The following is a 14,661-nucleotide window of genomic DNA, read 5'->3' as shown; positions in this document are numbered from 1 at the left end:
CGTACTGCTGTGCATATGCTCGCTTTCATGCAGAGTCTCAGCCGTGACGGTACGGCTGCCCAGACTTGTAGCGTTCAACTTCAGCAATGAAAGTGGTGACATCACCATCAAATTCCTCTTTGCTGTAACTGAAGGGTCGCCGGACGCGTCCACTCATGTTCGTTTCTCCTCTTTCCTCTCGCTCATCGACTTTCAATCACACACACACACAGAGCTGAACACAGATCATTCTCATCATCCCACCACTCGTAGTCGGAGGGAGCAGGTATCGTACAACAGATTGTAGCGACAACGACCATTGTGCACTCCTGATATAACGTAAAAAAATGGCTCCTACAGAGCCTATAGAGATTGACGAGGATGCCGTCTCTGCCGGCGAGGACAGTCAAGTGATCAACGAGGTGAGCTACATCTAGCCTTTACGTGGGATGTGAATGAGCTGACATAGATTTCCGGCGCAGGAATACAAGATCTGGAAGAAGAAGTGAGCTTGAAACAACGGAGGTCTGGAAACCTCGTCCGTCCAATAGCTGACACCCTTCCTTCCTTCTTTCTGTCCAGCACTCCATTTCTCTACGATACAGTGATCACCCACGCCCTCACATGGCCCAGTCTGACATGTCAATGGCTCCCCGATAAAACAACGTGAGCTATTTCGTCGATGTGTGCTGAGAAAACGACGGATGAACTGACGAGATAATTACATTGCTTGAACTACAGACCCACTGATGCGGACTATATCGCTCATAGGATGATCATTGGAACACATACTTCGGGACAGGCGAATGATCATCTCATCATTGCGGAAGTGAGGCTGCCAAAGGCTGGCGTGGAGGCTTCGGGCAAGGAGGTGGCAGAGATGTATGATGAGGATAAACAGGGTGAGTTGGCCGAGATCACCTCATGCCCTCTTCTCTCCCTTCCTGCTATCGCTTTCGTCATGCAGTCCACTGTCGCCCTTGAGCCCAGGATTTAGTTCTGGCAACATCACTTCCACTGAAATTATCTCTGAGCACTTTTATGCAAGACGATGCGCTGATCGTATATCCCGATCAACAGAACTCGGTTCACACACCAAATCACCTGCTCGAATTCATGCTATCCAAACCATCAACCACGAGGGCGAGGTCAACCGAGCTCGATATATGCCCCAGAATCCCGATCTGATCGCTACCAAGACGGTCAAAGGTGATGTTTACGTTTTCGACAGAACAAAGCACGAGAGCAAAGCATCTAGCAATGGCGAGTGCAAACCTCAGATCAAGCTCAAGGGGCAGTCGGCCGAAGGGTCAGTCGGTTATGAGCGCTTTAGGACGTGAGCAGTAGGTAGTAGAAGCTAACAAACCTGGATTTGTAGGTATGGCTTAGCTTGGAGCGGAATCAAGGAGGGACACATCCTCAGTGCGAGCGAAGACACGACAGTGGCTCATTGGTGAGCTACCGAATTCCAATGACACGGGTATATGAGCTGACGATCTCGCAGGGACATTCAAGCTTACAAGAAGGAGGACACCACTTTGCAACCGCTGAGGCTGTATACTGGGCACACTGCATATGTTGGGGTAAGCATGGTTCCGACATATAGAGTTTACAATGCTCACTTACAATGCTCACTCACAATGATACAGGACGTTGACTGGCATCCTGAGAACGATTACATGTTTGGGTCCGTCGGTGATGACAGGCAAATCATGATGTCAGTTAGCATTCTAGCGATCCCATTGACGTCGCACACGATGGCAGCTGATGATTGCACTCTACCAGCTGGGACACGCGTAGCGAGATTTCCTCAAAGCCCAGCTCTCAGGTTGAAGGACACACGGCTGAGATCAACTCCATTGCATTTGCGCCGAGCAGCGCTTACCTTTTCCTCACCGGATCTTCAGATAACGTGAGTTGACGCGACGACAGGGACTCAATTTCTGAAGGGAGATCATGACGTGCTGACTCTGAGGCGCAGACCATCGCGCTTTGGGATATCCGAAAACTCTCTTCCAAACTCCACTCGTTCGAGGCACATACCGATGACGTCCTGCAACTCGCCTGGTCTCCCCACTCGCCTGTTCACTTCGCTTCAGCATCCGCCGATCGACGAGTCCATATCTGGAACCTTGATTCGATCGGTGCTGAGCAGACTCCCGATGATGCTGAAGACGGTCCTCCCGAATTGCTCTTCGTTCACGGCGGACATACGTCCAAAGTCAGTGATATCTCCTGGAGTCCGAATGCCAAGTGGCACATTGCGACGACGGCCGAGGACAATATATTGCAAGTGTGGGAACCGTCGAGACATATCAGAGTACCTGCGGAGACAGACGTGAATGCGATGGACCTGGAATAAGGGGTGAATATCATGAGGTGGGCGTAAGGACCATTGTGAGGGTCATCATAAAGTGGCCCTGATGAGACAGCAGACGACAATTGCTTTGTCTAATACTATACGATGCACTATTTCGTAACATGTTATGAAGAATATCCCAAAAGCGTTATACATTGTACATCTGTCTACCTCATATGAGACTCTGAACATGGTGATGAGACAAGACATACTGATACCTGCGACTGTTAGTATTGCGATCCGATCACGCTGCTTGAGCGATCTGTCGAACCCCTCTTTCCTTGTCGTTCACCTTTTCCTTTAGCCCTATACTCCCATTCACAATAGTGACCATGTGGTTTCTTCTTCCCGTCCCCATACCCTTGGGAAGAGTCAACATTGCCCAATTTGGCAGATTTTCTAGACCACCACCGACACCACCCAGGCGGGGAGCTGCCGCGGTAGTCAATCCATTCTTCGTCGTCGTCGAAGGCGACGAGGTAGAGTTGGAGGTGGAAGAGGAAGAGGATGTAGACGACGATGAATGAGTCTGAAAGACTTTTTCCCAGACTGGCGATAGATCGAATAAATCTATGAATTGTTGGTCTACAGCTCGTGATTTGGGGGAAGAGAATCGACGATATTCGTCAAACGTCGATGTGAGTGACCATGATTGAAGTCGACGGATGCAACCTATCAGACAGCCCGTTCGGTGCTGTTATCTCCACGAAAGCGAAAGCGGGAGTCCAGGTGGACAATCGGGTTGCAAATGGCGAGAGTCGTGTCGATGTGACATGGAGACGGCGAGAGGTCGAGGACGAGAACGCCCGGGGAGCATTTTGCCATGAGTTACGTGATGACGAATCGAGGGAACGAATTGGAACATGACGGTTTGGATATCAGTTCACTCCGTTTCAATCGACGTTCATGCCCGTCGTTCGTCGTAAGTGGGGACATGACCCACCTTGCCTTTGTTGCAATGTATGAGAACGGGATGATTCCGTCTGTCCAGAATGGCGACGAGCGCAGAGCAGATCACGTCTTCTGGGATGTTGTCGAATGGTTCCTGGGCACAGATGACATATCAAGCTTAGCTGATGGACGAAAAGTAGGGGACAGGAGTATGGGGGAAGGGTGATGGAGGGTAAATTGACGCCATATTGTAAGGCGGACCTACCTTGTTGCCTGGGATACCGAATTGCTGAGCAAAACCACAAGTCAGCTAAACCCCTGTACGTCAAAGTAATGCGTCACGAAAGTAGACCACGCAGACGCACCATAAACTGTATATCTTGAGATTGACACCATTCGAGATTAGCTTCTGGATAGTCTTCCAGAACGAGCGTTCTACGAGGGTTGCACGACGAGATCAGCTCATATATCTCGCTCACTCTTCTTGGGGTGAGCCGTTCTTATCAAAGGGATTCGACATTCACAGGACAGTCTTCAACCTCAACGTCTCCATGAACTTGAAATTCCTCTTCTTGGGGAATCCCGATCTGTACACTCCGGTAGCTACCAATGCAAAGTTTTCGGGCGGAACCAGATCCTCTTCGACCTTCATCAGAGCCGGGGGAGGGAGGTATAACGCATTGGGGGGCGGTACGGTCGGCACGTTGGCGTTGGTACTGGAAGGTCCGGCCACGGAGACGGAAGGAGTGGAGGTCGTCCCGTTGGAAGGGGTTGTGGTGGATGAGGGATTGGAGGTGAATATGGTCGGTGAGGAAGAAGCTGAAGTGGGGAGTGTGGGTGGCGCAGGTACCAGATGCGTAGACAGGATGTTGGCGAGGAAAGGAGGGACAGGCGAAGAGGGTTGCGCAGAGATAGGTGGCGAGGCCATCGCCATCTTGGAGGGACCGATTGATGGTTTGAGAAATCGAGTTGATTTGTCGAGCTATAGAGCTCGTAGGCCCATCAGGCTGGACCGCCTGGAGACTGCGTGGAGGGTTTATGGTCGGTGCATAGGTCCCTCGTGTCGCCTGACAGCCCGCGATGTCCGAAAGGGGTTGAGCTTATTGCGTGGTAAGTAGCGATGATGTCTGTCAGTGTTCGAGTAACAACCGACCGAAGACGTTCGGCTCGTAGACATGAACCCTACAAAGCGACCGGACACGGACATCGGACCTATCCCCATGACTCCTTTTCCCTAATCAGCCCTCCTGATTCCAGTTGTAAGTTAACCTCGATCAAACGAGACCTCTTCGTGCGCGCGTGCTTCCTCTCTTCTGCGGATTGGGCCGAGTCCCTAGCAGATTGTCGTACAGGTGCTGATCAGGGCAGCAGGCGTTGACGTTGACGTTATATCAACGACGATAAGGCAAGTCGTGACAAACAAAGTAACTGTCTTCAGACTCGCCAACCTCACCGTATCCCACCGCCACCACCACCACCACCACCACCACCACCACCACCAGTATGCTCTTCGGTTCGTCCAGCTCTGACGGCGGATGTCGTCTGGACCTAAATCCTCTTAAGCCAGAAGTGAGCGTCATCCTCACCCAGCACAATCCACAACACGTCATATCATCACCGTCTACTGTCCTTTTTGTGTTCGCAAGACCAAGTGGTCCCCTTTCGCGACTCTCGCTGACGTGTATGGTTTCATCGTATTTAGGATATACCGAGTCCCGAGTCTCCCGAATTCCAACAATTCTTAGACGACTATTTCGCCCTCGGGACGACACTCATCGAGTCCATGGGGTGAGTGTCTACCACTCAATACATGTTCATCAACCCTTCACCTTTGTTGTGTCCGTCTCCGTGTGCACGTCGCTGATCGTTGGGATCAAACGAGGATAGAGATTGGAATCATCATTCCGTGAAACATGATGGGACTGTACAGATCCTCAATCTCACTTCGTCATCCACATACAACGATGTGAGTGTCCGTTCTTCTCCAAGCCATCCGGCCATTTCAGACAAGGACCGATGTGCTCGCATGTCCCGCCCAGCGCATTCGCTAACACCGACACCTTTGCTTCTTCGACAGATCCGAAAATCTCTCGGTATCAAAGAATACTGGTGTGGTCGTCAATCCCATCATACATCGGACTCGGTCCGAGCGATCTCCCAACCACAACCTCGACCCCGCCATTCCAATGACACGGGCTCGAAACGAGATTCGGGGACGTTCAATCCTCGTGAACTCGTCAGATCGTTGAGTCACAAATTGTCAAAACATCCAGATATTCCCTCTCCACCCTCAGGCGTCAATAACAATGGGAATAGGAATGGAAGTGCGATTGTGGAGGAGCCAGAGGAGACTACGGAGGTGGAGAGACAAGCGTTGGTGATGCAATCTACACCGGATGGATTGTACGAGAGATTCAGAAGGGGGTTACTGGAATATCATAGTGAGGTGAGTTGGACGGTCAATCTTGACTCAAGATGCCGAAGGGTCACTTGCGTCAACTGTATGAAGGCGTAGCACTGGGTCTGGAACGGAGCTGGTTGACCAGGAAGAACCGGATTGACATCCCTCGACCCTGACACTGATATTCTCATTACCACCTAGAACGAACGAGAATACATCGAAGCATGTCGAGAAACCGAACCCCTACACATCTACCAGAAACACGTCGCCGAAGTCTGGCGGCTGACCTACAACACACCGCCGCCAACCAACCCACGTACTTTCGTTGTCTTGCTCCTGTCGCGAGAACTGAAATCCGAACCCAGAGGTCAAAGAGCGTTCATGAACATCAGTATACCTTTCATACATCCCGATTGTCCAGAGAAGAAGGGAGGCGAAAAGAGCCGTGTAAGAGGGAAGTATGTTTCGGTGGAAAGGGTCCGAGAGCTGGAATCCGGCGACGGGGTGGAATGGAGAATGGCAACGAGTAGTGATGCAGGAGGTGAGTGCAGCACGTTTGTTTTCCGACACCAGACCATCCTACCGGACTTCCACCTGCAATGGTCTGGCTTCGAACAATTGAACGGCTGTGAGCAGCTGTGAGTGCGAGATGGGCCAAGTGCTAACTCGCGCCACTGCCACAGGAAACATACCTCGGTTCGTCACAAACAGCTCTTTACCGAGCAGTATCGCAGAAGACGTTCCTTCCTTCCTGAAGTGGATGGTTGGTCGGTTCCCGGAAGGTGGAGACGTGGGCTCGAAGCCCGTACCTGCGTGAGAATTGGGCGGATGGGCGAAGCGTTGACCGCCGCCAGGGGGAATCTTGGAGTACCTGTGACCCGAATGTTGTACCGTCGCGAACGAAGGAACATAGTCCGTACCGTCTTCTCAACTAGAGTATAGAACTATACTTGAGTCGTGCGAGATAATATTGCATGAACATATGACCATTTTGCTGTGTTTGACGATGTGATCATATCACTCCTCTCTTCTCCTTCGATTCGACCCATTCGGCTTATCTGCTAGCAGAATCAGTATGGACTGAAGTGCAGGTTCTGGTCTGATTGATCACTCTGATCAGAGTTCGTCCGCGCGACGATTCTTGATCCCGAGCAACTCGACCTCGAACACAAGAGTGCTATCAGGAGGAATGACGGGAGGATGACCTCTGACGCCTGCAGGATGTCACTAATTCAGTGATTGTCCTCTACAGTAGTCGTACGACCGATCGACTGATTGCGAAAACGGATACTCACCATAAGCCATATCGGGTGGGATTGTCAGTTTTCTTTTCTCAGATATACACATGTCGAGTAATCCCTGATCCCAGCCTTTGATGACTTGACCGGCGCCGACTACAGTTGCGAGGCAGAAGAACAAGGGTCAGCAAGATTGCAGAAGCAAGGACAGAATGACAGAGAGGGGGTGTTGTCTGATTTGGAAGGGAAGCCGGCGGTCCGATCATTGGGCGTTGCAAGAAGGATAGGCAATGCAGCAGTTGTGATAGCACGATTGTGCGACTCGAGATATCCCTCGGACTATCGAGAAAGGCCGAACGCATCCCCACTCACGAGTGAACTCAAAGGGCTGATTTCGATCGAGGGAACTATCAAACTTGCTACCATCCTTGGCGAGTGTACCGGTATAACTGATGGTCGAGACAGGAGTTTGTCAGCTGCAATGCATCGTCCTTTGACACGATCACCTCCTCGCAGAAGCAGGAGCAGAAGTAGTGACACAGACGCGCCGACACAACGACTCACTGCATGCTGAGTTTATCGCCCTTCCTCGTTTTGAGAGGACACTCGTCTGGCTTGTATTTGACCCCTATCTGCAGCTGGTCGGCCGACTTGGAAGCGAGTGAGAGGGCCAGTGAGAGGAGGAGGGCGAGGAGGAGTGATTTGAGGTGATACATGTTGATACGATCTATTGTATGTCTATGCACAGTAGGGTCACAGAAGGGACGGTGTGAACGTGTGGATGCACGATGACTTGCTTCTGCAGTCAGACAGCTGAACGCGGTCTGTGACGTGTCTTGCTTGCGCTTTAGACCGTACCAAAGTGGTAACTTGACTGATTCTCGTTGTTGTTCCAAGAGTGTGTGGAGGTAAGTTGTTCATGCACAGTGCGTCGTGCGTCTGTCTGTGCGGTAGGGCGACTCATCATCATCATCACCATCATCACCACCACCACCACCACCACCACCACTACCACCACCACCACCAATACAGCCATAAACACACACAAGCTTGCTCCTTGTCAGGCTTCATCAGCTACATCGATGCAAGAGCGCTCATAATGGACGAAGGAACAGAGCTGATCGAAGCTTATGGTGAATTTGCCCTCGTCCTTTCGATATGCCCCTCGCTTCCATCTCATCCATCGACACCATTCGATAGAAATACCGAGGCATTTTGGCTAACACATGTCCTGCTCCACAGACTATCTATTCAAGTTCATCGTCATAGGTGAGCTGCCACACCCTCGTCAATCGTATCCAAAGTACTTTCTTTAGCTGACACGAGCGATGTTACAGGCGAAGCAGGGACAGGGAAATCATGTCTTCTCTATCACTGCATACATGAGCAGTGTGCGTTGATCTCCGTCTCGGTGTCAGATATTCGATGGACAGCTGCAGATTGGACACTGTTTCGTGGTATGATAGCTGAAGCCTGCTGATGATACTCGATAGTCAAGGAGAATTCGGCGCATACTATCGGGGTGGAATTCTCAAGTCGGACGTTGAGAATAGGGGATCGGAATATCAAGCTACAGGTGGGTCAGGTTGTGACTGAGGTTCTTGAACCTAACGTTCGATGTGTGGGAGGGATTGGCGGCTTTGTGAGAGGTGGATCGACGTGGAAGGCCTCGCGTGGATGAGAAAAGCAGGTACGCGATGAGGAAGGCATCTGTCTGTCAAAGAAGGAGGACCATTTTACTGTACAGAAATGAAGTTGGCGCTGCTCAAGAAATATGCGCGGAGACTGAAATACTGGCGATGGGAGTGAGGTCACTCTGTGCTCGACTGACACAGCCTGGCCGTTCGTAGCTATGGGACACAGCAGGACAGGAGAGATTCAGATCTGTGACGAGGTCGTATTACCGTATGTCCCTTTTGTCATGAACCGCTCATCGGCCAAAGGACAACGCACTGGAGAGCTGACTCGATTGCGTATACAGGAGGAGCAGCAGGGGCAATACTAGTCTACGACATAACTTCGTGAGCTATAAGCCCATGATTGCTCTCTTCTGATTGAGCGTACTGGTTTGGCTCAACTGACACTGCTCTGGCTCGCAGCCGGCAGTCCTTCGCCAACCTCTCTCGATGGCTTACAGATTGTCGAGCTCTGGCGTCGCCACATCTGGTCATGGTATTGGTCGGCAACAAGCTCGATAAAGACGAAGATCGAGAAGTAGAGTATGCGGAAGGGTCAAGATGGGCACAAGAAAACGGTGGGTGAACCATCGTGTGTTGCCACGACACAATCAAAAACACCCACAACCGAGATCGACCGCTCATATCATCACTGCAGGATTATTGTTTGTCGAAGTCTCATCGTTGACAGGAGAGAATGTCGCCACACCCTTCTTGCTGGCGGGTCGGACGATCCTTTCAGCAATCGACGCAGGCACGATCGATCCAGATTCAGCTGGGACGGGAATCAGTTATGGCGAGAGACAGCTGAGAGCGGTAGGAAGCAGTTCGAGGCTGAGTGCGGCATTTGGGGGTGGTTCGGTCAGGAAAAAGAGACGGAGAGATAGTGTCAGTATCAGGGAGATGGTGGGTGGAGGTGCACGGTGTAGCTGCTAGGGCGAGCCAGGATACGTACGGTACAGAGGGAAGGAACAGAGGCGGAAGGGAACATCACAACGAGAAGAATGAGGGACAGAACAGAGTCCATACTACTGTTCGCCCACAGCCAGCCAAAGGTCATGTCCCAGATCGACTCTGCTGCAGCAGGGAGATCGTGAGATCCATATTCATGATCTGCCGGTTTTGGACACTCCGGGGATCATCTACTACATCATAGCCATAATTAATATTCCCGCTTCTCGGGTTACCCCCATGATACACACACGATGCATACGCTTGTGAACCTGCTACCTGCCTGTCCGTTCCAGCTTTCCTCGGATGAATGCATGAAGGATAGAGAGATCGACTCGGTATGTCCCAAGATATTGCATCTCATGGATTCCGACTAAAACCGAGTTGTGTGTGTAACTTAACCCAGTGTTTTCCGGTTAGAGCAATGTCCGATCTCACCGGTTAGTCGTGGACCGGGTCGTACACTCTAAATCCAGAAAAATCACCAGTCAAAGTCAACAAAAACATACTACTCGTACTGTGGGACGTACGACTTGGCTATGTATGAGACAGTACATATACATACAGGAGACCGCAGGCAGGATTGAGAGGAGTAAAGGTTCTTCATAGTATATCGCATCGTCGATCAAGTCAACTTCCAGCTCCAGCGAGAGCCGTCCGAACATCGTCACAAGTCAGAAAAAGAACTTGTCGAACGCGCTATTTCGCCCTCCTTCCTTCCAGGTGATTCAAAAAAACCCTTCGAACACCTAGCAACCAACTCCCACACGCCTCACAGCATGTCAACAAGCACATCCAAGCCGTTCGGAGGAGGCAGAACAGGCGATAGGGTAGTGTTGCCATCCACGAAAGGAGCGAGTGGGAAGGGCAACGGTGGTGGTGGTCAGAAGGAGAAAGTGCCGCTCAGTACTCATTTGATAGCGGGTGGTGTGGCTGGTATGGCCGAAGCGCTAGTATGGTGAGTCCAGGTCCTCAATCACGAAATCACACCAGTCTTCAGTATCAGTTCTTCTCGAAGACGGCTGTTCATGGAGAGAGATATAGAGAGAGAGGAGGGGGGGAGATTGGGCAATTTTACCGACTATAGGTGGTCTGGGCGCGATGGAAAGGCTGATGCTTCGCTTCTTACAGCCACCCGCTCGATACCATCAAAGTTCGAATGCAGCTCTCGAAATCAAGAAAAGCAAGAGGTGTGAGTGGGTAAACGTAGAGTCATGGCTCAGCTGCCTCATCATTTCCTTGTCCCTCATATTCCAATTCATTCTCTCTCCATCAACCCGGAGACTGATCCCAAGCTACGGGAAGAAAAAGAATTGTCTCTTTTTTTCTTGCCCTACCGTTGTCTTACTCGCACAGGATGACTGCTGAATGAATACAGTGCTGATATCGTATCCTTTCATCGCAGCTCAAACCTTTAGGATTCTTCGCTACAGGTCGTCAGATCGCTGCTCGCGAGACACCCTTGGGTCTGTATAAAGGTCTCGGAGCGGTATTCAGTGGGATCGTCCCCAAGATGGCTATCAGATTCGCCAGTTTCGAAAGTGAGTCCTTGATCTCCAAAAGACCTGTGTCAAAAGACTTTGGGCCAAGAACAAGACTCTGAGCGCTCGGAGATTTCTCTTGACCACTGCTTTGATCATTGAACCTGATCATACCTTTCTTCCCCCATCCCCCACAGTGTACAAGGGATGGCTCTCATCTCCTGATGGGAAGATCACACCTAGTGCCACGTTCTTGGCTGGTTTGGGAGCAGGTGCGACGGAAGCGGTGGCTGTGGTCACACCTATGGAAGTGATCAAGATCAGACTACAAGCTCAACAGCGTGAGTCGACTTGACGGCATCCTGATTCGCCCTGCCCAGACGATCCTCGAGACGGTAGCTGACTTACATGGTGTTAGACTCATTGGCGGACCCGCTGGATATACCTCGATACAGGTGAGCAAAGATGTGATACTGGATGTAGCTTCTTTCTGGGCTTGGCTATCTACTCACGAAACTGCACCTGCACATTCATACTGATGGACATGGTTTGTAGGAACGCCGCCCACGCAGCATTCACTATCGTCCGCGAAGAAGGGATCAGGACACTCTACCGAGGCGTTTCGCTTACAGCTTTACGTCAAGCGACCAATCAAGGTATGTGCTGGGAGCCAAACAAGCCTTGTTGCGACTTTCACCCCTTCGCTTTCCTCTTTGACCATATGGTAAACGCAACGGGAAGAGCGTTATCGTGCTAATATAATGGACCTTTTTGTCGCTTTCACCAGGTGTCAACTTCACCGCTTATCAGCAGTTCAAAAAGTGGGCGATCGAGTTCCAACCTCGTTTCGCGGAGACGGGTCAACTTCCAAGTTGGCAAACTATGATCCTGGGTCTTGTCTCAGGTGCCATGGGTCCTTTCTCCAATGCGCCGATCGATACAATCAAGACGTGAGTGTGGGGATTCCGAATACACACCTCGGTCCCGAAGCAAGGTACAGCACGGCCTCTGGTCATATGGACCGTAACTGCGGTTCCGTCCTCCCACTTTCAGTTCAGTAGAGATGAGTTGGTTGTGAGAAGATCGCACATGCTGACTCGCTGCTTTTAGACGTATCCAGAAGGCCTCTCATGTACCCGGGGAAACTGCCATGTCCCGACTGACCAAAGTCACCTCGGAGATGTTCAGAAACGAAGGTGCAGCGGCGTTCTACAAAGGCATCACACCGAGGGTGTTGAGAGTGGCTCCCGGTCAAGCCATCGTCTTCACGGTGAGTGCGGGTGCGAATGCGAATGCGGGTGATCGATCGTACAAATTCTGCTCGCCCAGACCGAGGAGATGGATGTCGTTCCCCTCGAGCCTAGCATCGGGTGGCAGAGGTCAGTCGTGTTGACATGCAAGATACAGGTCTATGAACGTGTCAAGAAAATCATCGATGCTGCTAAAGGCTCGACTCTGGGTGCCGAGTATGATGAGTGAGCGAAGGGTTCAAGTTTCTGAGGATGTTCCAGGGCGATGCTTTGTCCCTTGCTACTTCGTCGCATATATGTTTGTTCTATACCAATCCATGCATAATGTACAACAGTGAGCAGATTCCAATGCAGACATCTCCCACGATACATCTGTGTTGTGTATCCTGAGGACGCTCAGAACATCCCCTACTTGCGAACAACCTGAAACCCATGTAGCAAGTATAATACATCTAGCTTCTCGCCCTAGCCTCCTCCCATCTTCTTTGTTTCCCTCTCTCCTTCCAATCCCCTCCTGGGCCCAAATCATCCACCACAGCTTTACTACCCTCTGCGCCTAATCCCCGCTTCGCAGTACGCGGCTCCGCATTGATCGGTTCCGCTCTTCCCTCTCCGTTCTTACCCAACCCTTGACCTGGTACCCAGCCTGAATTGGACAGGAACCCAAGGGCGAACTTGGACGGACCGTTCGGTGTCAGATGCGATTGTGTCTCTGTCGAAGTTGTAGTCGATTGCACTTGCGTTGGTGTGGAAGAATGTCGTGTCTCAGATTGCCGAGAAGCAGACAATGATGGTGGAGAAGGAGGATGTAATCGTCGACGCATTGCTGATCGATCCAGATATTCTCTCTCCCTCTCTTCCGTCCCATGAACAGCGACCGCTGCTGTACTGGACGCAGATGCTGATCGATTCAATAACGTTTCTTTTAACAATGCCATCTCACGCTTCCGTTTCACCTCTCTATTCTCTCTCTTCTGTTTCGAATCCATAGCAATCGACCAAGTGGTTCCAGCCCCATTACCGGTCGTAGCCTCATCCGCAATCCCCCTTGTTGTGGTGGACTTGGCTTGGCCATCGTCGAGGACGATTTCGTTAGATCCACTGATTTGACATGCTGAGCAAGGCCATGAGGTATGGATGTGAGTTTGGAAAGTCGTTGATCCGACTTTCAATGACGAGAGATGAGATAGGGCGAAAGGTTTGGATGCGTGTTTCGGTTCAGAAAGACGTTTCGCTTTGGTCGTCGTTTTGATTTGACGCGAAGCATTTGGCGTTCCGGTTTCAGCTTCGTCGTCGTTTGGAGGGGCTGTGAGGAATGTACCGTGTGTGGAACCTGTGGAGACCGTCTGAAATCAGCTTATTGATCCAATCAAGAAATCAAAAACTCACCGAGATCGACTACCCACCACCCTCCTTCCTCTGCTTCTTCCCCATTTCTGCCTTCCGAGTCCATCCCACTAATATCACCCGTCATATCCGCTCCTCCCCCTTGACCCCAGTATATCACCGCATGGGTCTTACTGACCTCCATCTCCCTCAATCGCACCCTCGCTCTCCCTCCATTCTCACACCTGTCCCTTCCCAGCTGTACCCCATCTTCTCTTGTATCTATGATCGCCACTCCTCCAGGATCCAGACACTGTGAAGAAACGACAACCAACCGAAGGATATGGTTGGGTCGTTCGTGTTGGTCTCGACCTTTGGTCATTTCTGACGATGAAGAAGGAGGGTAGGCGTAAAGAATCGGATCATCATATTGTATAGGCGCAACTGTCGGCATCAGTGGTGCTGCCGTGGAGGACGATGGATTGGAATATGATGGATGTTTCGGATTTGATGACGAAGCATATTGTTGAGAAGATCTTGTGGTCGACCCATTCCCATTGACGTTCGTCGAGGTGGACTTGACGACTTGCGCAAGTCGTTCGGGATCCATCAGTCCTCCCCAACCTACATCATCCTCAATCTCGCCTTCTTCTCTGTCCGCAGAGCCGTCCGCGTCAGGCGTACCATGAGCTCTCTTGCCGGCATTACTGCTCTTTCTGCCTTCTCCTACTCCGATACTACCACCGTAAGTGTAAGGTGGAGTCCCGCGTTGAATTCCCGACGGTTCGCCTGACCGGAACTCGGTCGCAGGGAGATAAGTCCATTGACCGGTCACTGGATCAGGGATCGCATAGCTGTTGGACAGAGGATGAAAGTAAAGTCGACGGGCGTGATCGTATATCCATGTATCGGGTTTCGTGTTCGAAGGATTGGTGGGAGCTGTCATTCGGTTTCGGGGTGAAGGTGATCGACAAGTCAGGTCGTGCTGGCCAGGAAGTGGATCGAAAAGTCACGTTTGATGTTGATCGTGAAGGTCCGAAAGCGAGAGCAAGAGACTGCAGTCGGAATAGTAGTCTGAGATATTTTCCAGGTGGGATCATTGATCTGTT

At 51.1% G+C, this 14,661-nt stretch overlaps 7 protein-coding genes across 7 annotated transcripts; 4 read left to right on the top strand and 3 right to left on the bottom strand.

The window, feature by feature from the left end:
- Positions 1-326: 326 nt before the first annotated feature.
- IAR55_004965 (histone acetyltransferase type B subunit 2) lies at positions 327-2,341 on the top strand (the record flags this gene model as incomplete). The annotated part of the gene is made up of 10 exons (XM_066948059.1): positions 327-401; positions 462-484; positions 562-645; positions 721-881; positions 1,060-1,288; positions 1,358-1,432; positions 1,484-1,562; positions 1,629-1,696; positions 1,765-1,891; positions 1,961-2,341. The coding sequence occupies 10 exons, from the start codon at positions 327-329 to the stop codon at positions 2,339-2,341; spliced, it is 1,302 nt and encodes a 433-aa protein (XP_066801518.1).
- Positions 2,342-2,582: 241 nt separating this feature from the next.
- On the bottom strand, positions 2,583-4,163 carry IAR55_004964 (uncharacterized protein; the record flags this gene model as incomplete). The annotated part of the gene is made up of 5 exons (XM_066948058.1): positions 2,583-3,032; positions 3,282-3,383; positions 3,495-3,518; positions 3,595-3,664; positions 3,754-4,163. 5 exons carry the CDS (start codon positions 4,161-4,163, stop codon positions 2,583-2,585), a joined length of 1,056 nt encoding a protein of 351 aa, XP_066801517.1.
- A 569-nt stretch (positions 4,164-4,732) lies between these two features.
- Positions 4,733-6,447, top strand: IAR55_004963 (uncharacterized protein; the record flags this gene model as incomplete). Its single annotated transcript, XM_066948057.1, has 6 exons — positions 4,733-4,798; positions 4,932-5,017; positions 5,117-5,195; positions 5,307-5,675; positions 5,832-6,171; positions 6,314-6,447. The coding sequence occupies 6 exons, from the start codon at positions 4,733-4,735 to the stop codon at positions 6,445-6,447; spliced, it is 1,074 nt and encodes a 357-aa protein (XP_066801516.1).
- A 299-nt stretch (positions 6,448-6,746) lies between these two features.
- Positions 6,747-7,584, bottom strand: IAR55_004962 (FK506-binding protein 2; the record flags this gene model as incomplete). The annotated part of the gene is made up of 4 exons (XM_066948056.1): positions 6,747-6,844; positions 6,926-7,024; positions 7,241-7,317; positions 7,433-7,584. The coding sequence occupies 4 exons, from the start codon at positions 7,582-7,584 to the stop codon at positions 6,747-6,749; spliced, it is 426 nt and encodes a 141-aa protein (XP_066801515.1).
- A 383-nt stretch (positions 7,585-7,967) lies between these two features.
- Positions 7,968-9,480, top strand: IAR55_004961 (uncharacterized protein; the record flags this gene model as incomplete). The annotated part of the gene is made up of 8 exons (XM_066948055.1): positions 7,968-8,001; positions 8,111-8,137; positions 8,206-8,259; positions 8,362-8,444; positions 8,719-8,773; positions 8,850-8,889; positions 8,968-9,122; positions 9,203-9,480. 8 exons carry the CDS (start codon positions 7,968-7,970, stop codon positions 9,478-9,480), a joined length of 726 nt encoding a protein of 241 aa, XP_066801514.1.
- A 794-nt stretch (positions 9,481-10,274) lies between these two features.
- IAR55_004960 (uncharacterized protein) lies at positions 10,275-12,455 on the top strand (the record flags this gene model as incomplete). Its single annotated transcript, XM_066948054.1, has 9 exons — positions 10,275-10,453; positions 10,627-10,687; positions 10,901-11,036; positions 11,174-11,317; positions 11,395-11,431; positions 11,532-11,632; positions 11,764-11,926; positions 12,087-12,246; positions 12,384-12,455. The coding sequence occupies 9 exons, from the start codon at positions 10,275-10,277 to the stop codon at positions 12,453-12,455; spliced, it is 1,053 nt and encodes a 350-aa protein (XP_066801513.1).
- A 223-nt stretch (positions 12,456-12,678) lies between these two features.
- IAR55_004959 (uncharacterized protein) lies at positions 12,679-14,498 on the bottom strand (the record flags this gene model as incomplete). The annotated part of the gene is made up of 2 exons (XM_066948053.1): positions 12,679-13,559; positions 13,616-14,498. The coding sequence occupies 2 exons, from the start codon at positions 14,496-14,498 to the stop codon at positions 12,679-12,681; spliced, it is 1,764 nt and encodes a 587-aa protein (XP_066801512.1).
- Positions 14,499-14,661: the final 163 nt, after the last annotated feature.

The sequence above is a fragment of the Kwoniella newhampshirensis genome, chromosome 9, assembly GCF_039105145.1.
Source record: "Kwoniella newhampshirensis strain CBS 13917 chromosome 9, whole genome shotgun sequence".
In the NCBI taxonomy this organism is placed as follows: domain Eukaryota; kingdom Fungi; phylum Basidiomycota; class Tremellomycetes; order Tremellales; family Cryptococcaceae; genus Kwoniella; species Kwoniella newhampshirensis.
The sequence above is the reverse complement of the archived record's forward strand: the minus strand, read 5'-3'. Positions and strand labels throughout refer to the sequence as shown.